The sequence below is a fragment of the Neodiprion lecontei genome, chromosome 3 (assembly GCF_021901455.1).
Source record: "Neodiprion lecontei isolate iyNeoLeco1 chromosome 3, iyNeoLeco1.1, whole genome shotgun sequence".
NCBI lineage: Eukaryota > Metazoa > Arthropoda > Insecta > Hymenoptera > Diprionidae > Neodiprion > Neodiprion lecontei.
Window position 1 is genome coordinate 21979760 of NC_060262.1, and position 25237 is coordinate 22004996.

General features: G+C 34.9%; 2 protein-coding genes across 7 annotated transcripts in view; one reads left to right on the forward strand and one right to left on the reverse strand.

Moving 5' to 3' along the window:
- The first annotated feature begins 2930 nt into the window (after window positions 1–2930).
- Window positions 2931–8289, forward strand: LOC107219927. Of its 3 annotated transcripts, none has more exons than XM_046733407.1 (10): window positions 2937–3155; window positions 3288–4721; window positions 4804–5165; window positions 5428–5598; window positions 5677–5938; window positions 6166–6584; window positions 6681–6929; window positions 7222–7697; window positions 7794–7902; window positions 8050–8289. In XM_046733407.1, exons 1-10 carry the CDS (start codon window positions 3140–3142, stop codon window positions 8203–8205), a joined length of 3654 nt encoding a protein of 1217 aa, XP_046589363.1. In that variant the 5' UTR covers window positions 2937–3139; the 3' UTR covers window positions 8206–8289. The 3 variants fall into 3 exon arrangements, with proteins under 3 accessions (XP_046589364.1, XP_046589363.1, XP_015513781.2); XM_015658295.2 differs by having other exon boundaries at window positions 2938–3155; window positions 5248–5598; XM_046733408.1 differs by lacking the exons at window positions 7794–7902; window positions 8050–8289 and having other exon boundaries at window positions 2931–3155; window positions 5248–5598; window positions 7128–7362.
- The window catches only part of LOC107219924 (heterogeneous nuclear ribonucleoprotein L), an 81486-nt gene continuing 64299 nt past the window's right edge, over window positions 8051–25237 (reverse strand). The window contains exons 7-12 of one of the 4 annotated variants that reach the window (XR_006903160.1): window positions 19497–19589; window positions 18566–18864; window positions 18211–18434; window positions 17363–17622; window positions 14677–16298; window positions 8051–8606 (exon numbers count right to left, since the gene is read on the reverse strand). Coding sequence is in view for 3 of the 4 variants with exons in the window: in XM_015658286.2 (XP_015513772.1) it covers window positions 16159–16298; window positions 17363–17622; window positions 18211–18434; window positions 18566–18864; window positions 19497–19589 (1016 nt within the window). In the remaining variant the exon portion in view is untranslated. Of the gene's footprint in view, window positions 8607–10410; window positions 16299–17362; window positions 17623–17710; window positions 18008–18210; window positions 18435–18565; window positions 18865–19496; window positions 19590–25237 lie in introns of those variants that run through there. The other 3 variants (XM_015658286.2, XM_015658287.2, XM_046733410.1) reach the window with 3 other exon arrangements.

Here is a 25237-nt window from a genome sequence, read left to right on the forward strand (position 1 = left end):
CAAAAAATTTTTTTTGAATTCTGGCATGTTGCTTGAACTGTACTACAACCTGTGAATTAATTCCAGAGGGGTGTTTTTCTTCGTTTTCGAGTTAAAAATCATTAAAGGTGTCGATGCGCATGAAATTGCGGCGCGCCGAGTCTCTACGTAATGGCGGGCGGCCGGTTGCCGTCCACCGCTACCCCGCGGTGGCGTCGCAGCGTTATTTTAGAGTCATTTTCACGATGTAGGACATGATTGAAGAATCTGAAAAAAATACTGTACCTTCACAAGGCCTGCTCAAAGCGATAAGTGAAGTTTCAGGAATGTGTTTTTCACCGTTTTTTTATTACAGAGATTCAAAATAACGGTTACACACCATGAGAGTGCACATAAATGATAATAATTACATAACTTGCTACTTATTTTAAAATAAAAACACATCAACATTAACTAACATTAACATTATTCAAAGTAATGTATAGAAAATCGCGATTTATACTTTCAAAGATTATGTGATACAAAAATTATCAGCTTATTTATTGAGTTCTTGTTACTGAAAAAGTACGATGACGATAACTTGTGCTGTCTGCAAAAAGCAGCCCATCCCATTTGACAAAACCCGCAGTTTCCACCAGTAAGTACTCATCATCAATGAAAGCAATTTTTTAAGGGAATTCTAACGTGTAGTACTTCTAACGTTATGCTGAACAGTTCAGTAAATTTTTTATTACATAGACATTGTCCCTTTAGTTCTTTCAAATAACAAAAAATAATTGAGAATATTTGTTAATTTTTAAGATTTTATCGAAATATATTCATACGAGAATGAAAGAAAATACAATTTTATTCATTTTTGTTTTTCGTCATTATATAATGATATTCTCAAATGATTGCCATCCAGCGTTACATTTTCTTACATTTCTATTCTTTTTAACCTACTTCAGTTCTATTCTCATCCTACTTTATCATTCACTTCATTTCAAAAAGCTCTCTTCACAGCTAGCTTTATTTTGTACCATTCCTTTTCATGCAACTAATATAACCTTTATCATTATTTATTACTTTTCTTTGCGATTCATTTACTTCATCATCTCACCAGCTAACTTCGTTCACGTCTTACTGATTATCCAGGTTTCCTCATGAAAATAAGCTGAAAAAAAAATGGATGGAGGCTATTGAAGTAACATGTCTAAAGAATTGTTGGAGAATATGCAGTGATCATTTTTCACCTACATCATTTCATGACCAGAATGGCTATAATAATAGTAGGAGAAGACTTTTACCAAACGCAGTGCCGAAAAAGCCATGTACCACAGTATTATCGAATGGTACGAATAAGAACGTCAATTTTGAAGATGAAAGACAACTAACAGTATTTACTGAGCCACATGTGAACAAAAATAAGAACGATGCTAATTTGAAGACAACTTTTAATGATTTTCATCAATGTGTTAAGTCTACTGAAACAACTGATACTTGTTCAAATGGAGTCAATAGTATTAAGAGGTGTATATTTTTTTCAATAATGTAGATTTTATGAAAATCTTGCGTATGATTATGAGTAACCTGTTTGCATGGTTCATTATTTGTAGGAAATGTGATATGGATAATTGTAACAGTACATTAGACAAAAAAAATGTTTACGCAATTACTGGTTCACAAAGTAAAACTAGTGTTTTGATATCGACTGATCTAAATAACCAGAGTTCTTCAGGATCTTATTCTCCTCTTAAAAAGTTGGACCTGGAGACTGTTCTGGTTACTTGGAATGGTAACAGGTATATAAGTATTTGAGACGGTATGGAAATAGTTACCATGCACAAATTACTCTGACATAATAATGTGAAAATTTCTATTTTCCCATTGTTTCCTGCTTTGAGCAAGGAATGCACTATTAAGACTGAAAAATCTCATTCAGTGGAAATGCACTATAAAACAGAAGTTCAGCAAGCTCATAATGAACATGAAAGTATGCATGAGAATTCTGGCACAGCAGAGAAAATTGCTGCCTAAAATTGAAATAGATAATCGTCGCACGACAATAACTGAAAAATAGTTTTCATCCAAGACTGTACTTTCCAACTTTTATAAATTTCGTTCATCATTTTCAGGAAGCGTTCAAAAAGTTCAGCTTTAAAGATGGAAGTCAAATGCGATGTATCACACGGATAGACTTTGTTTCTGACGAGGCATGGAGCAAGTTTTTAAAATACGCAGTCACAAGGAATCATCAAGTAGACGCTTATCGTAAAAAAATTCTAAGAAAAGATAAGAAAATAGGAAACCTAGAAAAACTTGTCAAAACTTTGAAACAACAGAATTAATTGCCATTTGGAATGAAATTTTTAAAGAAGATAAAAATAACAACTCCATTTACACAAGCATATAGATGCTTAGGTATGGAGAACTGTCAATAACATCAAAGTAATGGAATACAATGTACATATAAAATCAAAGAATAATGTTCTAAATAAATCTAAATTTAAATATAACAGAAAACTTCAGCTGCTGCTAAACATTTACAGGGTCTCTAATTGTTTTTCTGAAGTTATTGAATGAATTGTATATAACTTGTAATCGAATGACACCGAACACCGTCATTTTTACCAAGCAGAAAATTTTACATAATTAATTAACCAAATCAATTTAGTTTATACATGCTAAGCAGTGAATATGCGTTTAAGTAAGTACTACTTGTTGTATGACACGTATACTGAAGCCTTTGAATAATGAACAAAAAAAAAATAATAATTCCAGATTTTTCGATTCTTCGACTAATAGCTATTTTCGTATTTAAGGCGTGAAGTTTTTTTATCCTAGTGCAATCCGTCGCACGAGGGTGTAAAGCATTACGCCCATGGTGCGAACAATAACTACGTGCGCCATTTAGCCGTTGCATCGGCACCCATTTCCATGAGTGGCTTTTCCCGCCGACGGCGTGGCGCTGCCGTGTCAAGTTGCCGTTGCGTCAATTTGACACCCGTGAACATCTAGACTTTAGCCAATCTTCGGTCAGCGACCTATGGTTTTTACCACGTTTGTACCAAGAGTGCTTAGAAAAATACTCAAAATCAGTTAAAATATGATTTGGAGATTGAAGTACATTTACTACGGGATGCTGGTAAAACTTGTATTTTAACGAAGCAGCGACATAGAAATGGCCTTGTCAAGCGGTAAGCGTATAGTAGGATCAATGAAAAGTTTAATTCTTGGTCCATGAGTGGCACGTGTTTAGTAAACATAACCTAATATGATTTGACCGGATTCTACACATGATTTAGAATAAAATATGATCCTATTTACAGAGCTTTTGTTGCGTTTGGACGCGGATGCGGAACCGCTGCCAAAACGGCTGAAACTGGCTGAGAACGCATTTTGCAGCACTGATCTGCCGATAACTCATAAAGAAGATTTGATAGTCAAATGGCTGTGCAAAGTAGCACCCACAGAATTGATAGTTTGGAAGAGTTTGAGACTTTGTGTTTACTGTCAAACTGACAACAGAACCACTCTAAATCTCGAAACGAAAACGAAACTGGTTGAAACTCTAACAAACCAACTGAACTTCAGGGAGGAAAATATTCCTGATGAGATGCTCGATTGCTGCATTTGGATTTTGACAAACCCTAAAATGCAGCATTACTTCCAGAACGTACTGAGCAAATTCGGACGTTTTTTGCAATGTCTACTCATCAGAATTAGGCTAGATAACTTTAAACAGGCAGCTACTAATGATGATGTGCCTGACCGAAGCAGCCTTGTCTTGTCAGAAGTTAGACAAGCTTGTGTCTTGAATTCCATTGATAGTTTAATTCAGGTGCATAAACACCATTCCGATAAAAATCAGGTGGCTGAAACTTTTTTGGACTATGTTTTGAGTCCACTCTGCGCCCTAATAGATCCTACTTGGACAGACAACTCTAATAGGATTGGAGCAGAAACGCATAAATGTATACAACAAATATTGTTTGGCAAAGCAAGGTACAACGAGTACAAAGAATATAGTTCCGGAATAGGAAATGGATGTTTACCTGTAAAATTATTCACCACACTTACCCAACTCCTTGCTAAAATGGGTTCTGATGATGTTTCGGTTATGTTGAGTTACGTCTTCCGTGCTGCAGTTGGCTCCTATAAAACAGACGGTGAACTGATAGACAGCTTCTTCAGAAGCTTTGTAAATTCTGCGGGTAATCTAAAAACTGTAGTATCAAATTACCTGATTAATTATCTGACTGACATTCATCTGGAGTTTGGTAACAAGATTGACAATCTAACTCTGATGGAATTTCTTACCAGCTTAATTGACGAGATTCTTTCAAAAGAAGAAAGGTTGAGTCGTAAGGATTATGATCTGTTGCGCAATGTTACCAACTTGAATCCGCTGGTTGTAGAAAGTAAATTACCAGCCATCTTCCGGAGAATACTCCTCGAAGCTAGATCATCAAGGTCTGAAGAGCAGTCCTACGTTATGTTCCTGATTAGCGCTGTGGATGCAAGCTCGCGTCTGAGGCGTGAACAAAAATTGATTCCATGGCTTCTGCTGGCTCTTAACACAGCTCTCCAGGAAAATAAAAAGTGCTGTCTATTACCAGCAGAAGTTTTCCCTACCCACTTCACTTCCAAATTCACAAGTCTTGCTAGCGGTTTGCATAGCCCGCAAGTTACAGCTATGCTCAAGTCGCTGAGTTACCACTTAAAATCAAACTGTGTCGATGAATTTAATATCAGCTCTGCAGGTAATAACATGAACATGATCACACATTGTTTTCAGTTTCTTATTCACCTGCATTCAACTATATGCATTCCATTTTGTTTCAGGTCAGGTTACCCTGATGACAGAATGTACAGTCCTATTAATGGTTTCATTTTTTAATGGTATTCGGATATTTGAACACAACATACCTCTTCCCATGCAAAAAAAATTTACCAGTGCATTAAGTGAACTGGGTGACATACTTTCTACTCTAAGCAAAAAGATTTCGAATACCACATATAATGGTAGGATGACGATTATCTTGTTGGAAGCTGCTCTGTCATGGAGCAGAGTATGGAGTCTACTGGCTTTCTACGCCCCAAAATCGGGCGCGGAAAATATGCCTTTCCCAATTTCAGAGGATGACTTGCAGCATCTGATCCAAAGGGTCGAGAACTTTGGAGATACGGGCTGCAAAGAAGCCCTGGTAATGACATGTAAAAAATTACCGATTATTGTCCAAAGTTTTATATTTCATGTTTTTTCATTTTAGAACTATGTGCTTACAGAACAAATTTTCACTGCACCGAACAAAAATAAATCTGATTCGTGAACCCCAGGCAAGGTTGACTGGTCTTGTCGGCGAGATGCAAAATTTTTGGTTACTTATTCTTCAGGATTATCCCGAGCTTGTTTCATTATTAACCCTTGATCAGCTAATGCAGCTGACCTCGTTCTTTTTGGCACAGATGATCATACACAGTGAAAGCAGCTTCCAAAAGTTACAAGATTTATTGAGGCAAGAAACTCTAGAAGAAAATAAAAGATTCGTTATTGTGATACTCTGCCAAATTTTTATTGAAATTGGATCATTAGCTAAACAAAACATGACTACGGATATAGTCGCACGAATTAATATTGTGAGTGTAATCAAGCGAACACATTCTGTATTCTGTACTTTCTGCATCTACATCTAACTTAAACTTTCATCATTCTAGGTAAACATATTGGAAGCTGAGAGTGATGATGCTATTCCAGCATTGGATTCCAATAAACTGATTAAGGATATTCCAGTATTATCAACTCTGCATAACGATGAGATGTACAGGATAGAGAAATATTTACATGCCTTACTGTGTCTACCTATCAGGCATCTTGGTATTTCACTAAGGACAATGACATTTGTAATTACTTACGTTATTGAAAGATCATGTCAACATCATGAAAGAATTAAAACCTTATGCAACAACATATTATTTGGTAAGTTAGATAATTGCTGTAAATTTATTCAGAACTCACGAAATATAATACTACCATATTAACGTCTATCTCTTTTTTAAAATAAAAAGTTGCACGTTTTCATGTTGAAATTGTAATTCACAGGGCTAGTAATACACAATAATGTACAATTTGTTTTTTCGTAACATGGTATTAAAAATACGTGTATTGGGTGTATAATTATGTAATATATTTTTCATCATTTACAGAAAGTCTAGAAGAAGGTGGGCTGAATGTTTTGGAGTACATTGATTTGGACTCATTGGTACCTAATCTTCCCAGAAACAAAGTTTTACAAAAAGCGTTCGAATTATCATTGCGCAATGTAAAGACGTTATCAGGATCTCCGACTTTACTTACACTTAGTAGCTGTCCAGACGAATCAATTTCAACAGTTTTATCATGTATCGAAAATGTCAAACAAAAAACAAATAAGACAGTAAAACTTACTCTGGATAAAGTTGAAAAGAAACTGGGCAAGCGAGCTTTGAAAACATGTAACGAAAATATAGAATCTGCTGAAGAAGTCAAGAAAATTACCATGGCATTAAAAATTTCCCTTGGAAAAAACAGTGTCAAAGAAAATCTTAAAAAATCGGTTAGCTCAATGCTCCGATCCGCCTTTATGGTATGCAGTTTATTATTTAATTGAATCCAAACGATCTTCTCTGTTAATGCAAAACATTCATTGTTTTTACTAATCATTGCTATATGAAATTTCCAGAATGGTGTGGATGTAAGTTCAAAAGAAGAAAATCACAACAACGATAGAGAGGACTTCATTAAAAAAGCTTTAGAATTGGCAATTATCGCCTTGCAACATAGGTCATATTTAGAGTTACCAGACGAAATTGTTGCAGGCATTTGGAGTACTGTTTTAAAATATCCACAAACAAAACTACTAACCATCTTGCTGGAGGCTACAACTCCGAAAGTATTCAACGAAGTTTTGATGTCCCTCCACAGGCAGACTGTAAGTTTCAATTTTATTCGCAATCTTGCCAATAAAAGAATGTTACGTCATTCATAGTTTATGTTAAGATATTTTTCAAACAGGCTCCTTATAAATTTGTAAATTGTAAAGGCTTATTCCCATCGTTTTCATGTTCGCGACTGTTTTTTTTTTTTTACGTCTAAAAAATTGGGATAAAAGGCAAACATTCTTTTTCAGTCTAGAATGGATTCTGCTAGGAAGGAACATGAAAAATAGTTCCATTTCCAAGCTAATGCCACGAGTGTGGATACATTCTACCTTATTTTCGCAGGAAATGGAATTGTATGAGCCTGATGCGATAAAATTGAACAATACACTTGTTATTTGGAATTGCATTGAGATGTCAGACATGGGAACAAGTCGAAATAAATCTCGACAGCACGCTACGCGAAAGCTGATGCGGATGCTGCTGATACTTGAGATAAGAACTGAGCACTGGCCCGATGTGTTAAAATTGCTACAAGTGATCGTTAACTCAAAGCATATGCAGCTATTTGGTGAATTTATCGACATGATAATATCGATAGCTACCAGGTCAATAAGAGAAGGAAATAGCTTGCTTGAATGCGACAATGTATTAATACTTTGCCTGAGCTTATTAAGATCCAGAGTTGAAATGATGACTGACAGACTCCCGCTACTATTGCAGCTTTTCAGACAAGCTGTTACCTTTGTATCCTCCCAAGCTAAAAAAGAAAGTACAGCAAATAGTCATTTATTGGGACTATGCGCTCTTAACGTTGAAAAGTAAGCGAATATGTACAAAATATATATTTATCTATGAATAACATTAATAATCACAGTTCCTTTGTTTTTCGATTAATACGGACGACCTGTTTTCAGAGTTACCAGTGCCTTATGCAAATTGAAAAGGCATATGGAAAGGCTCAGCCCTTACTTAATTTCTGATATGGTAGATGTTTTTGCAAAAGGAGATTTAGAGCCCATCAAAGTGAGTCACCAGATCATTTTCTATGGCAGTTTTGACTGTGTAATATAAATATATTATTATTATTACCTAGGAAGTTTCTGAGATACTAGGCTGATTCACATTTTAGTTTAGCTTATTATTTTCTAAAAAAAAATTATTTTTCAACAGGAGCCATTCCAAAATTGTATCAACAAACTACTGAGCATTTGCGATCCTCACGGAGTGGCCTTAAACTATAGAGCCTTACCAGCAGCAAAGCGTGAAATATTCAAAAACATGAGCGATACATACAACAAGTTCCATAGATTTACTGGAAAAATTTGATCTGTCAAATACAAACCATTACTTCCTGTTGAATACTTGTAGTCTTAAGTTTTACTGTATTGAATAAAATGATGATAAATTTTATTTTCTGGCCATCTTCTATCTTATCCTCATATACTTCAAGTTTTTTGCCACTAGATTTAATCCTATATCTATACCATCCAACTCAAATGCGTTGCTCTTTGATATGATTGATTGGCTGTTCTTCAATTCGATAAAAGAGTAGACAGCAGGATCAAATGGAAATGTTTGTACTTTTTTGTCCTTTCACTAACACTTGTTGCAGGCAGAGTTGTTACGTTTGTTTGATCACAGAATTCCCTGACTTCCGGGTTTTTCAGGCATGAAACCTATTTGGTTTCCAGTCCGAGTTGCCGTAATAAAATTATTAGTTCATCTACCTAAACACAGTAATAGAGATCAAACATTAATTCAAGTGACTTAATTTATTCAACTCATATAAATACTCAATCTATGGAAATCACAACTCAATCATGGTTATTTCACTTGGTTTGAGATTTATACCACATGCTTGTAACACTTAAACATCTACGGCGCTACATAGAGCTCTAGTCAATAAAGCCGAATTTTATAAGAGAAAAACTACTGTTTGTTTCAACCTGTTATCAAAATTGCATTGTTTAAAATTTTTATTAAATCGTACTTTATGCCATCAATAATCATATTACAAATATCCAGTATGCGGAACTTGAATTCACGATCAACTTGTACGAATGCAGTGGTCTTATTGAACATCTTGAGAAAACTACCTTTTAAATAACGACACAAGAAGTCATTCTGTATATAAAAAAAAAAAAAGAAAAATCAGTAAACTTTTATTGAAAAATAAAAATTTCCAGCACATCTGCGTAATTCCCTGAGAATTCCAGGTTTCCAGGATTTTCAGGTCATGTAACAACCGTGGTTCCTAGAATAAGAAAAATAAAATACAAGAATAAATTGTAAACGGTGTGTGAATAATTGTTTCGATTTTTTTTTACTATTCTGATGAATTAATAGATTGAATTTGTATTAAAGTATGATATTTTTTCTGTACCGTGGTTCCATGAAGATATTTGAGAGTATGCATGATTCATGTAGGTGTTTAATGAATCGAGTCTGACGTTTAATATATTGAGTATAGTATGTTTTTAATGATGTGATCTTCCATAATATGTAAATATGCACAAGTATAGTATATTGTTATTATATAATAAAAGTGTTACAGTGTTGTGTGATACGATAATAAATTTTTTATAGTAATCTCGTTATAATTACTAAACTTAAAAATAAATCTAAAGAATAAGCTAAATTACTAAACGCTAGCGCCTATTGCAGTAGCCTAGCATGTCTTTTTACTATATTGGCGCGCACTGGAGCGAAGAATGATTTAATTTCAATACTTTTTTCTCAAATTTTTGTATGCTCCTTAGCTTTCATCCATTTTCCGATTGTTTCTCAACGCGTAAAATTCACTAGCCACCGGTATGTAACTTTGTTGTATTTTTCTTTTGTTATATTTTCAGTTGTCTTGATATTATGACGGGAGGATTTGTTAATGCGAGCCAAGGAAGCAATATCACCAGAAAAGAAGCGAAATATTCAAGCTATAACTACTAATAGCAAACGAGAATATAAAGCAGGCAACAAGAAAGACAAGCAGATTGATTCTTAGGTACACTATATTCGATTTTCTCTTGCTTTCTCTTTTTCTCTCTCTTTCTCTGTATCTATGTTGGATAGTATATAATAGAATGAGGGATAACGTAAGTGTACAAGTGTGGAACTCTAAGTTGTAATATTGTGTTTAGTGTGTGGTGGTCAGTTGTAACATGGAGTAAGCGGCGTGTAGTTGTAATATATTACGTAATCTATTTAAGAAAATTACGAAATAGAAAAATGAAAATTTAGTGAACAACTAAAGCGGAATATTTAAATTTCAGAGAAGAGATGATACAAATATCTGGATAATATTGGCTTTGCAGATTATATATCAGATACAAGTACAGGGGTGCAATTTATTTGCGCAACACACTAGAGTGTTTATTTGACTATTCGTTGAATTTTTTTTACTTCTTTCTTTATTGATTTCGTTTTTCTTTCTTTTTATTATTATTATTATTCTTTATGTGAATGGTGGTACATTTTGGTAGTTGGGTGCGCAGGGTTGCTAGGCACAGATAATTGACTCGCAAATAACTCTTCAAACAACATTAGAGCATACGACACATATTAGTATAATATACATAATTGTTTTTTTTTGCTTGTTTGTGTTTTTGTTTCATCATTTTGCTTCGTAATAAAGATATTACTATTATTAGCATATCTCATGTAAGTTGTGTTGGTGTTGTGTCGGTGCGATAATTGGTTATGTAGATAGGTATATTATTTCAATACAATTATTTTTGTTTGTTGTTTCTTTTTCATTTTCTTGTTTTGTTTTTTTTTTTCGTTTTCTTACTTTCTTATCCGCTGTGATCTCGCAGTTTAATACAGATGGCTAATACTAGGAATGAGTTCGATTACACAACTTTTCGTTTCTAGTTTCAATTATTTATACATACATATATATATACCTACTACGTCTCACAGATTGTGATTTAAATAAATAAATCGTTCTTCATTAATATCAATATTATTAGCGTATTGTCGTACAAGAAATAGAGAGCCTGCGACCGTCAGTCAATAACCGAGCAGCATTAAGAGTACACAAAGAAGTTGGCAGATACTAGATTCAAAACTAGCGACAAGCTAACTTTATTTGGATATATTACAGGACTTTTGCAACTATGCTTTTCTTTGCTTTAACCGACAATTTTTTTTTTCAATTATAGTATTTCTATTTTGAGCCCCGAGCTGATTAATTCTACGCCTATACACTGTCGATTTAATAATATTTGACAGTTCAGTCTGGGCGAAAGGGTAGTTTTCGCGACACTGGTCAGCATTGCTACTCCGTGTTATTCTCCAAATACACAGCACTAAGATTATTTTTTATTTCTTTCTTTTTTCTTTTTTGTTTTTTAACAAATTTTGCACGTTCCTATGTAGTATTACATATATATGTATATATGCAGTATAGTCAACAAACCTTATGATTTTTTTTTTCATTTTTTTTCTTTATAATCTAAAATTGTCTTTTGATGCAGCAATGGGAAGACGGCGCATAGAGTAGACAGTTTCCTATTTTTTTTTTTGGACCAGATTTTAGAAACTGATTAATGGAGCAGGTGAAAACCAGAGCCATAAAGAGAGGAGGAATAAGAGGAGAAAGGATGGGGCATGGAGTGATTAGTACTTCGCAGTGTACGTCGTTTCTAAATAAGAATTTTTCATCTTGTTATTCGCGAAATAAAAGTCGAATGTTTTTATAGGGAAAGGAGAGGGAGCGGAATATAAATATTGATATGACACGTCATGGTGCATAGAATACCTACGACCTGATATGTGGAGCAGACGGGTATGTCACCGGTAATACTTGGGATTGCTAAAGGCTGCTGCGTCTTGGCTTGTTTTCTTTGATGTACACATTTTATGTATCTATTTGTCCCACGCATACATATAATATTGCCGTCCACGCCGCCGCCACCATTCGTACGAATATGTTCATCACTGACAATAATAAAATCGTCGAGTTCAGAATTTTTCAAAATATTGTTGTAAATATGTACCCTACATTAATTTTCCTAAGATATTTCAATGTCAAATATTGTACTTCAACAGCAATAATCAAGTAACAAAAAGACACGAATCAAGACGCTGAATTAGTCTGCATAGCTAAGTTTGAGACATTACTGTTGTTATCCTTTAAATTTTCTCACTCTGTCAACAACAATAACAATAGTAACATAAGTTATAATCGTCTGAGTAATCCATTATTACATTAAAATTTTGAAAAAAAGAGAGAAGCAGTATGAGAATTGAGAAAAAAAACGAACCAAAACGCATCTGCCGTAACATTTCTATACAATACTTACTATTAATAATTAATATTTAATAATAATATTAATAGTAATAATAATAATGTTAACGATATGTACCTACGATCTATCTAACTAACTACAAAGATTAACTTAATGCCTTAAACGCAATATCCATTCAATATGTCTATATATATATATTCCAATTTTTTGAAAATTGGAACTATAAACAATAATAATAATCGCAATGATAATAATAATAATAATAATCAATAAATTGTATTTTCATGCGTTCGCAAATATATACATATAGATGGGATATGTATTGGTAATAGAGTTAAACAAATTGTTTTTATAATTACTTATCGACACAGATTAGGTTTTTATCTTACAACCTCGAGTTTGTTGTTATTGATGTACATGCGTAACTTTTGTGTTATGTTCGGAACCTCGAGTTATATTCTACCTGGAACATTTAACTACTGAGCGATTTTAAGAAGTAGATGAATACACGAAATAATAGATGCTTCGTTTCAGTAACAAAGTAAAATTATCATTAAAAGATTGTTATCGTAGAAATCTACGATTTACCAAAATTAATTGAATAGTTTGGCATAAAAATTATTATTGAAAAATTTTAGGGGTCTTTAAAGAAAGTTATTGAAATTCATCAACACCAATTACATGTATGTACATTACATTCTTATACTCAAAAACGCTTGCAGTAATTTATTACAACTTCATTGCATTTCCAGTTAGAAGTACTGCTCAGGAGCGTGTCGTGTGTTCGTTGTAACGTGTAATACAAATTCACTTTACCCCAGCTATAAGTTTGCAGGTAAAGTATCAGAAAATAAGCAACAGTCTTGCATGCAAAGTGTGTGTTCTATGTGTAGTTTTAGTTTGTTTTTTTATTAAATTTTTTTTCTAGTATAAGCATCTCGTTATAACCGAATGCCTAATGTACATCACATTAAATTAGGCTTCCAATTAGGAAATTCATGATATCCTCTAGGAAAGTGATAACGTCGGTATACAGAGAAATGTAGGATGAAAACGTGGGGTATTGCATTTTCTGTTTTCCTAATTCATTAAAATTTATTTCATTTAGCGGAGGACCAACAAAAAAGCATCAAGTGAAATCGCCCGTTATCACATCCCTGAATTGAAGCCTAGTTTTCATTTTTTATTTTCGCATCACATACATATATATATCTACAAAATTTTTTTATGATATGCTTACGCTTTCTAATCGCTTATAGACTACCCTTATATGTCTTAAAAACGTGATCACTATATGAAAAAAAAAAAAAACATACGACTATTCAACGACAATAAATGACATATGTTAGTCTTCTCATAGAAACTTAAACTTCGAATTAGGCAATAAAATAAAGGAAACCTACTTATGCGATAATAACGTGAGAATGTGACGTGAAATGGTCAATATTATTAATAATATTGATAATTTAAAACAGAAAAAACAAATAACTATAGGGTAAAGTTACTTCCGGAGAAGATTAAAATATATTTTTTAAGTTTAAACCGGGAAGAAGGGAGGGGTGAACCAGCAAAATACATTTATGCATCATATAATATTTCGTAAACAGGAATTGAAACAATTTTCAAACAATTCTTAAATATCATGCACCGATAGATGACCATTAATCGTTATTAGGCTACTATTTCGCACAAATCTCACATCCACCTAATTTCACATATTTCGCATCAATATACATCGTCGTGTGATGAAAAGAAAAGAAGTGTCCTTATTGAATTCATAGTCCTTTATATACAATACGTAGTGTATTGTATATATAGTGTATACATACGAATGTGTAATTTACACATGTGTCATATAGTATGTTGCTTTCAGCAATCATTATGGGATCCTTTTAAGCTTCATTGGGTTGGATCCTAAACGATGTACAACTTACTCTCTAGTTGTATTGTAACAAATATTGCCTCGAATATAAACTTCTGTTATTTCCTTTCTCTTTTTTTTACTTAATTAAATTATACTTCATTTGTTAGTTCACTCACGATCAATGGACAAAATTGCGGATATTCTTCACGCGTTAAAAGGGTTATAATAATAATTATCCCTTTTCCTTACGATACGTATGGCCGAGTCAAGATTGTATATTTATATCAGTATAGTCATTTGGTTCGCTTCGAAGTTTTAGAAACACCTTTTCTAAAAAAATTTCTTTTTTTTGTGTTTTTAAATTATTATTATTATTTTATGTGTTTGTGTGTGTGTATTTCTTTTTTTTTTTTTATAAAAACGTCCCACAGTCTGTCAAAATATTACTGGGAGACACTACAGCATTGTGTTTTCCACATCAGTATTTGTCTTATTATTTTTTGTCCCCTTGATTTTTCTCCCGGAAGGCACACATCTACACATAGTATGTATAGTTGCACCCTATGTATTTATGTATGCCAATCTATTATATACAAGTATATATAGATATAGATATATATATGGAATTTCAATTCACACTCTTCAATCCGATCGTGCGATTGAGAGGGGATTCAGGTTACTCACTTTTTTTTCATCAAGGTTTTCGGCAACAAGTCTAGTCCTCGCAACTTGAACACTACAGCTGAGGGATTGTTTTCGTTTCTTAGGAACAATGTCGTGGCGAGATTCTGGTCAACTTGACATTCTTATAAACAGCAGTCTTGTTTAATGTTTAATTTAAAAAAAAAAACTTTCGTTTTCATTACTAACGCGTCTAATCCCCAATCTTTTTGCATCATAGAGAGCACTGATACAACGGTTCCAAGCTATATCAAAGGAATCTAATAATAACGGACAAACCCGATTAATCTCCTTCATAGACGGATATATATACTTTTGTTTTTATTATTTATCAGGTCCCATGATATAAAATCCATGCAAAAGATTTTTATTTCCAAACGAATTCTTCCACTGGCATTGACAAACTTTCACATCTCGACACTTGAGATTTGTTTGAAGCTTGGTGAGGTTTCTCCAATATTTGGAGATATAGTTGAAAAATGTCGATATTCCATGCAATAACACATTTTTCTTTATTGAAAAAGTTTATTGTATTTTCATGCAACAGTTGCTTTAGGAAAATCCACACCCATTTGTTCCAAAATTTACAAAAATTAATTGAAAAACCCCCCAAAAAAAAAAAAGGTCCCTAAGTTGTTGATAACCGTTAGTCGACAATTACCGTGATTTCACATTTACGAAGTTATCTCATTTAGAGATGTGAAAAATTGCTTCATAAATGATGGGAAGATTATCAATATGTAACATAAGAGCAGATTAGTTTTATCTTACATAAGGTTAAACCAGCGCAAAGAATCAATTCCTTTCAACATCACTGCCATGTATAAGACGTTATTCACCAAATTTTCATTACAGGTGAACGGAAAGAAGGAAGTGTCGTGTCTCTCGTTTGATCTGCGACAGATGAATTTCAATAAATATTTCCCGTCGTTACGTCCCCGTTTGATATGTGGCTAAATTAATATTATTCTAATTTTCTACACCTTCCCTGGATCATGCAGCGAATTACAAGCAAGGGTTCCGCCGATAGTCCTAAATATAAGATATGTAATCCTTTGGAATAAATTCTAAAGCATCTAGGTATAATGCTTATCTCAATGCACTGTTACACACAACAGTTATGCCAAAAGTCAATTGTTTAAACATCGACTAAATATCAAATTCTTCCACACGCCCAAAAGTCTTGTCATCGCAGATCATCACGTCCCCAATCTACCGCCAACTTTCTTTCCACCCGTTAACCAACTAATGAACCTGGTTTCAGTATGGCCAAAATGCCGGAAGCGGGGGAGGAGGAGGTGGAGGGACAGCAGGGTACAGGGCAGGCGCAGCGATAAGAAGGCATGCGGGTGGCAGAGGGGTAGGAACCGGAGAAAGAGCAATCGTTGCGGGATGCAGAGCCGGCATGGGAGCGGCGCATATAGGATGCAGGGCAATAGAGGGGCGCTGGCGCTGGCGCTGACGCTGGCCCTGGGTTTCTCCGTTCTATTCGGAATCCTGCTGCATTTTGATGTGCCCATTCCCAGATGAATTACTCGCTACTCCGCTACTGCTTGGTGGAAAGTTGGTCGGTATGGTGCGCGATGATGAGAAGCAGAGCTTCATGATGTAAGGAAACTTTCCATCTATGACAGAATAAGTGAAATAAACCCTCGTTACTCTCATACAGGCTAGCCATCAGGCAAAACTTAACACGGATAATTCAGGGTATCCACTTAATTTGGTTTTGAAAATTGCCTGCATATTAGCAGTTTCCTTGTCTGTAATTACGATTTTTCCTTGACCTCTTGCTTTGAGATATCGCATTTTGCAAAACTTTTTTTGTATTGTTGAAAACATTGTAATGGAATACTTCACTAACAGAAAGCAGAAGGTCATAAGCACTAGTGAAAATGAAGTTTAACCTTTGGCATTCACGTTCGCAGTATGATTAATATAAGCAATATCATCCATATAAATAAATATTCTTGATCGAGCAAAGGCAGCAGGTGAAATAAGAATTTAAACTTTCGTTACTCGCGTTTGTTTGCTCGATGTATTTCATCAGCCGGCGAGCACTGTGCCCCCATGTTAACTGCAATGCAACGTTGCCACGTTACAATATAATAATCAAATATTTCTATTAAATAGCTTCATTGTTGAATTTTGAGTTCAAATTATAAGTAATAGTTGAAAAATTTAGAGCTTAGTATTAAACACTATATTTAGTAGGATTCCCAGGAACAGCTGCAAGTCTTTATTAAAATTCTTTGATATTTTCGGTTTTTCAGGTATTGCAAACAAGTCACCTTGTTAAATTCCGTTCGTAAAATACAGAAAATTTGTAGATAAACACGAACTGCAGTTTCAAACTAGAACATTGAAAAATATTTTTTTCCTACGGTCGGATAATCTTGTATATACCAGATCATTGGGTACAAAGGTTCTTTACAGACCTCTATTGTCGTTTATCACAATCAACAGCCAAACTGAACATAGCAGCTACCATGAATTTACCGCACAACTAGTACTGCGAACAGCCACAACACTTGGTTCCTTGATTGCCTAGGCTCAAATTCCTTAATTGGTATAATTGTAGCATTGCACTTTGCACGAAATGACTTGGTATAATCTCTGTTGGAGTTTAAGAGTAAGTTTAATCAACATGATCAATTCCTATTTCAGTTTTCATGCAGTGACTGTTACTTACTGCTGTTTTCAAGTGCTGTATGGTTGCACTCCATGATTGCTGCTACCGCTACTCCAACACTGCTGAATTCGATAAGTCCGGATGAAGAACGTTCGGACTTTAGTGGGAACAGTTTAACTGTAGTTGGCGTTTCTATGCCACGTTCCATAAATACGCGATTTACCGTCTCCTCAGTGAGATCCGGAGGTGTATTGAAGAAATGAACTATTTTCGATGGTGGCTGTATCCTATTTTTATTTGCCATTGCCGGGTTTAAGAATCTGGAGATTGAATACCAAAGATTCAACATGTTTCAGCAGTCATACATCTGTTGTGGATGTTGAACCAGTACTCCAAAAAACCTTTGGGATTCATTACGGGGTAACACCATTCTAACGACCGAAAAGAGGCCTAACTTTGACGATTTATTTTGGGAGTATGGAACGAAGGAACAGTATTTATTTTCAGAAAGTTTATTTAACACATATTGAAGTATGAAAAAAGAATTTTTATTACCATTTTGATGCAAAATGACTGCGATAGGGCCAATCTTTGAAATCGCCTTTTGTTAAAACTCCTTCACGAGAGGACGAATTTTTCGTAAAGTATAAGATCCGGCACGAAAAAGCAAACCATTTTTTGCAGTGGCAAAATCGATAATTGAACCTTTAAAAAAATATTTTTTCACTATAGGACCAACTGTATATTGTTTTTATGATTCTAAGACATTGTATAATCCAAGAAAAAAAAAAAAAAAAATGAAAAAATCGATTTTCCAAAATTCTAGAGTGGTGTTACCCCTTAAATCGATAAATGTTCAATGTCGAAAGAACATCATCTACATCTGAGACTGTGGAAAGACATAGTACCTGTTATTCTTGCTCCCTGTAAAATCTTTGAAGCTGGCCGTTTTGTCAGGCAGGCTGTAAGGATTTGTGACATCGGAGAGAAATGCCTGTTTTGAAAAACCAAGCTGCAGTTTGCCCTCAGCACCGATTGTAACATTGTTTAAATTCTGTAGACACCTTTCAACACCTATACTATCGCCCATTTGAATCATCGCACAGCCTTCTTTAGTTTTTAGAAATTTCACCTGAAATATTTGCGTGATGAAAAACTTGACTGGATTATATGATTCACAATATTACACATCTATATCGACGACGAGTTCAACAATGCCTTTTCTCATTATTAGATCAGAAAAAAAAAGCCACAAAAATTTACCTTTGTAACGTTCCCGTAAAGACAGAACAAGTTGAATAGCTTGTCTGTATTCACTTTATCAGGTTGAAGTCCGTAAACCATCATGACGGAGCCTTGTGTGGTGGATGGCGGCGTCTGTCCAAGTGTTGGTACGTATCCTGGACGAGGTGGAGTCGGGTGAAGTGGTTCTCGACCACCAAAATCATTCTTAAGCCCATATCGTTCTACGTATGGTTCAGGATACGTTGCAGGGCCATTGAAACCCTCTTCATAACGATCATGGGTGGCCCCAGGTGGGAATGCGACTTGCGGCGTGGAACCTAGAACAAAATAATCTTTGATAGTAGCCAATAATATATTTCTGGTAATTGCTGAAATTCTATTTGTGCAAGCGTGTCATGGTATAGACATATAATTTTCGGTGATGAGCTCAGTGTACCCGAATCGATGAAAGTCTGTAATTTACGTTACATAGTATAATATATTGCTGTAAAAACGAAAAGTAAAATACCATAAAGAGAAATTCATTCACTCAATTCGTATGTACATACCTATACGTTTTACTGAAGTTCCCAAAACATAAAAAGATATCAACAACAATAAGAGACAAGGGGGCAAGAGGAGTGATGTAGAAAAATTAACAAAACCCACTACCAGTAACTGGAAGATAAATATTCATGCGATGGTATATGTGAAAGGAAGCGCCAGGCGTTTCGATATGTCAGAAAGTATTGTTGTTTTTATTTTCAGCTTATTGTTAAACATAAATTAATCAATATAGTATGTGTTAATTAAAATAGAAAAATAAAACGAAACCTAGCGAGGATATGTTTATACTGATGTACGTCGCAGCGTAAATTGTGTGAAGGTTGGCTTTGGGGCAGCATGAGTTTGTAATACGGGGAGGAGGGTACAGCATAGATAAAATTTTGGAAAAATATCGACAACTCACCATATGGCTGCGGTGCTGCACCATATCTAGGCTCTGCCAGTAGAGGCGCAGGCCTTCCATTGCCCGCCGTGTCGTTTTTGTGGGCGCTGGTGCCTGCAACAGACAAAATTTATGCAATCAATTTTTCATTTTCTGCATAAATAATGCTTGTTTAAGGCAACGCTCGATGCGCAATAAGTAAAGTACTTTTCTTTACAACCGTCGCAAGATCTTTATTCCACTTTTCACTCAAAATCATACTCTAATATCATATATATCAGTATAAATAAATGTGTTTCGACTTGTTTCAAAAGAATTTCGTTGATTAGTCTTTCTGCTTTCTGTCTAATGCGTTTACACGCAAAGGAATGATCTCTAAATTATTCTCTTGCAAATAAATTAGATCAAATAATTAAATGTAAGGGATGGTTGAAAGCATTCACAAAGAACTTAAACTCTGTGTGAACAAGTTCAAATGTAATATTTATAACTCATTTTCTTATTCTTACTAGGCGGATACTATAGGAATACTTAATAAAATGAGAAGTTGAGTAAAGATCGTGCTAATACGTCACATTCTGTGCGGATTTACTCGACATTCTGCTTATACTTTAGTTTTTATTCATAAACAGTTATGATATGAAATTTCTTTCTTACATCAATTTTTTTATTCGTTCAATGCCTCACTTGACGGTTAGTCTGCTGTGATCGTGTATATTTTTGGTCCATTGTACATGAGGTGCAAATTCAAATAAGGTGCAATACACGTCAATTTTTATAAATAGTGGATACATGCACTAGGGTGGAGTGGGTGAGTTCGTCTGTTTCTTTCTTCAATTTTGCGTGTATATATTCATTGAATCAAGTGTATAATCAAATTATTAAGTATACGGTGAATATTTTCAGGAAATTATCATTTTTCATCGTTGAAAAATGAAATGAAATGTGAATATTACAATCTGTTAACAGACGATATAGGTGTGGAATTATATAATACGTATAAAACGTCTATACGTAAGTTTGTAGATATACATATTATGTGTGCGGAAAGAAGAAAAGAAAAAACGAGAAGATAGGATACTGAGTCTCGACAATTTTTTCTTTCTTCGCGAAACATATCCTCGCCGCAATGGCCGTTTTTTTTAATACATGACATACACACATACAATGGGAATTATTATACAAGGTATTGCAATTAGGGGTACATACATGTAGAAAACATATAGGGATGAATGAGGCTTCTCTGTGTTAGTTTACACAATGAACAAATATGTGCCTCGTAATGAACGCAATATGACTAGATTAAGGTGAAGCGGAGGAGAATGTAGAGTAAGCAATATCACATAATTACTTTTCAGATAGGATAAACGAGATTTTCAATTAGTACAAAATGACATTCTTGATATCGTACATACGAAAAATTAAAAAACCATTCACAACGCTCAAAAAAAAAAAAAAAAAATCATCTAACCATGCGTTTAATTTGAATGCCGTCAACTCCGTAAAAATAATATAGTACAATTAAGGGTAAATAACGCTATTAAATATTTGCTCTTTGTTCACAATGAATGATTTTAGAAAGAATTAGTCGTTACAACTGAAAATCAGTTCCTCTCGAGTATCAGACCTGTTGATTCATTTGACAAAGTACCAACAACCATTAGTTTCGTACAAAGTAATGAAACATTTATTTGGTAGTAGATGAATCAAACCAAACAAAAAAACCAAATGATCGAGTCGATAAAATGTTTTGTTACGCTTTGTGCAAGTACAGGTGTATAAGTGATGTAATGGAAAAAATGTTAATACACATATTAAAGCGATTTCGACATTGTCGTGTATATCTTCAAATATCGAAGCCCAAGTATCTCAAACGTGAAAAATGGCTTAACATCCCCATTCTATACACAATTCTGAACAAAAACACTTCACATATTTTCATTCGTCAGAGAAATAACGAACTAGCATAAACTCTACGAATTTACTATTGCGTTTTCATAGAATCGGTGTCATTTCTTTATTACTGCGTCAAATGAAAATGTGTCTTAAACGTTTTTGTCTAGAATCACGTCTATAATGGAGATAAGTGTACTTCGATATTTACATAAACATATACACATCGACGTCAAAATCGACCAGGGCTCCCCCCTTAAGAAGAATGTAAGAAAAAAAAACCCTAGCATTTGCTAACCAACTATCATACATTGTACGTCCAACGTACCAAACGGTTCATACCTATCACATATCAAATACATAGGTATACCACAAAAGTGGGGCGTTTCATTTCTCACGGCATTTTCATTCCACGATGCATACAAACTATACACCATCCGCCTATCCAGGAAGTAAGGTATAAAAACATTGGGTGCAAAGTACACACGTGATAGGCGGCTAAAGGTAGCCTCGGCCAAACGTGAGCTGGTAATTTGGTATATAAGAGATGGAGGGTAGGGGGGGAGGGCGAAGGGTGGCATGCCTGACGGCGTAGACGAGACGAGCACCCCGCTGTATCGACCCTCGACGCCGCCACGCAGACTGCTTCCGCGCACACCCCCCTCCCTCCTCACGCTCCCTCGCCATCCCTTGCCGGTTCACCTAGCCGTTTGCCGCTCTTTGAACCTTCCCGGCGCTCATCTACGTCGATGCACCTGTCTACCCAACCCAACACAAATCTGTGCCTATTGTAATATCGATGACTAGCAAGTCGTTGCGGCTTCGTCCGCTAATATTTTCAAATGCTTATTGTGGCAAAACTATTGGGCAAAGATATATGCATTCGGAGACTTTTTTTGTACGTAGAACTCGTCGAGTACTTATAAAACTGTTGATTATAACTTTTCACTAGACGTATGAGTTTAGTCAGTGTTTGCGTAAGTGTGTAATCCCCTTCCGATTTTGCTTACAAATATCCTTATATACCTACAAAACTACCGATCTGATTGCAACTATACATAGACTGAAACGCAGTCAGATTTTGTAGCTATACACGGAAAAAAAAAGAATCAAGTTCGGTTCAGTAGTTTTCGGGTGTTATGAGCGAGAATGCGGACAGACAGACACAGAAAATTTGAGTTTCGTACATGAAGAGAAGAGAAAATGTGGTTGCAGTTCGAGGTACATAAGTCGAGATCTGTTCTACCGAGAATATCCGAAACTATATTTTTGTCACCGCAGGTTGATTATTTATTCATCAGGTGTGATACTGTATTATGTAGGTCTATTGGAAAGGGTTAGGTGAAATATGAATGGGCCTCACCGTCTAAATCAAAGATAGGAAAACGGAGAATAAAAATGTTACAGAAGTTTCGAGCAATGTTAGTTCCGTCACCTGTGTAGTAAACCCGGATGAAACAACAGCTCTATTATGTGGTAGATAAAAAAAAAATAATAGTATCTCCGGAGATCGCTATGGCAAACAAAATAAACCTAAAACATTAGAAACGGATCAATAGGAAACTAGAGTTTATTTATTTTGAACGTTCTAATTATAAAACGTTTCCACATATTGTTGATATCTTAGCGTGCCCTATCCGCATATGCTGATTGAAAGATTAATTTCGATTATTCAGTAGGGATGTTGTTTTATTTGTGTTCACTATTATTAGCACAAGTTACACTACTGAAAAATGTGTAAGCGGTTTTTTCTTTTTGCCTAACTTTAGGTTTAGATGTCGGGATCCATTCATCCCTAAATCTATACAGTCTAAGAGAAAGGTAAGAAGATTACGAGATTTTCTTCTTATCGTGTCAAGGCAGCGAGCTGCAGAGCCCGCAATAAAACTAATGAAAATTATCTAATATTTGCGTTCCATTTTTTAATGCATACACGCGCGTGCATATACAAAGCTCTTAGTGAGTGTTAAATCGACTGCGCATAAACAACCGACGTTACTGTTTCCAATTGACAACCGTAATTGCCCAACTACAGACGGGTAAATTGGTTCAAGCAAATTGAGAAAAATATGCGTATTTTCCATATGAACAAATATTCATTTTTTATGCAACACTGTACGTAAAATTCGATTTTACGCACCGTTAGTAATGCGTAAAACGACAATTTTCGATACAGTGTCCGTAAAATCCAAAAATCAATTTTAGCTAATTTGACACTAAAGTAAGCTGTGGAATCGCCCCAATAGTGTATCCTTACAACGTTCATGTAAATAATAATATAATTGTAACCTATCCTACGTGATACTGAATATTGTGTTTTCATATCGTTCTTGAATTCCTTCCGTTTTTTTGTTGTTTCCATACGCTCATATAAGCTAATAATTATCGTGACGTTAATACTGATTTGGAATATTCAAAACTAATCTTGATATTCGTTTATCGTTACGTTTATATCAAGCAGGAAAAATAGAATTATTACGATGAGAAATTTTCGTTACGTTAATCCTCTTCATATTATAACTCTCTATAAATAAAAAAAAATATACACGTGCATAAAGATTTTGATGGTTAATTTGATACAACAACTGTACAAACTCAGATGAAATAAAAAAATGCGAAATAAAATAGCATACACATTGGAAACGCTTCTATTTTTATCATGTGTCAAATATTTTATACTTATTAGTATTATCACAGTTATTATCATTTATCTAAAACTCAAAAAAGTTGTGGAACGTTATGTGTGGAAAAAAAAAATAGCAAACGATTTCCAGACTTTCCGCAAAAACTCCTGACATTTCCTTGACTATTCCAGAATTTCGTGACCAGTGGCCACCCTGGATACGTAATTAGGTATATGACAATGTATTGTTACAAAGGGTGAAATCACCCGATTTCCCCTCTTTCTAATCATTATAGATAAAAGACATACAAGAGGTCTCATCTGTTATAAAATTAATAAGGTTGCTGCGTCAATCAACATTATTGTACAAACAGTCCTCTTTCAAACTTTAAACTGAAAATACGTACCGCAATTAAACCTATTTTCCCATATTTTAATTTTGCCAGTCTTGGTCACTTCTTTATCGCACAACGATCCAATTTTTTATTTCCGCAAAACCCAAAAGTGTCACCAATATATAACTGGTTGAATCTGCTGACACGTTAAATCGAATTGCTTGTATCGTAGGCTCTCGCGTTTTTTGGTCGTGCGGCTAAAGGAAGAGACATACGTGTAAATGGATGGATGTATATATAATGTGCCGAAAACGAGAGCTTAGGACACCGACTGCCATGACCATTACACACCTGACAATCTATCTACCGCTTCAGCCGAAAGAGTAAAAATTCCAGGTTTTCATTTTGCGATGTGTACCTCGAGCGATTAATTGCGTTTTCCTTCAGAACCGGGTCACCGTCTCTGTAGAGGGTGTAGGCATGAAGTAATTTATATATGAAGCGGAAAGACGCGGATGTTGAGAGACCGAAAACGTACGCATACACACAGGTGTTTATAGATACATACATACATACGTAGGATATACGTGTCTATAGCTGGCATCGTTTTAACCGTCGTCGCCTCGAGTTGTGAGGCCAGTCGTTGCAGGGCTGTAGGCAGAATTGGATTCTCTAAAAAACGGCACATCGTCGTCGAAATCGTCACACTGCTCTTGACTGCATAAGCTGCCTGCCTGCTTAAACGACAAGAGCCCTCATAACGCGAGACGACCGTATTTGGGTTGGGCTTTCTACCTCCGAGTTCGGGAAGACGTTAAATATCATGCTTGAACTCAAGTATACATAGCCGGTAATGATAATTGTACGGTGATTCGGTTGAAATTCGAATTACATCAAGGATGGGGTTACAG

Bases quoted from the DNA above. Each gene is read 5' to 3' on its own strand.
- LOC107219927 (XM_015658295.2), top strand. The intron at 5,166-5,247 runs GTAATGACATGT...ATGTGCTTACAG, and splicing joins CGGGCTGCAAAGAAGCCCTG to AACAAATTTTCACTGCACCG. The intron at 6,585-6,680 runs GTATGCAGTTTA...TGAAATTTCCAG, and splicing joins TGCTCCGATCCGCCTTTATG to AATGGTGTGGATGTAAGTTC.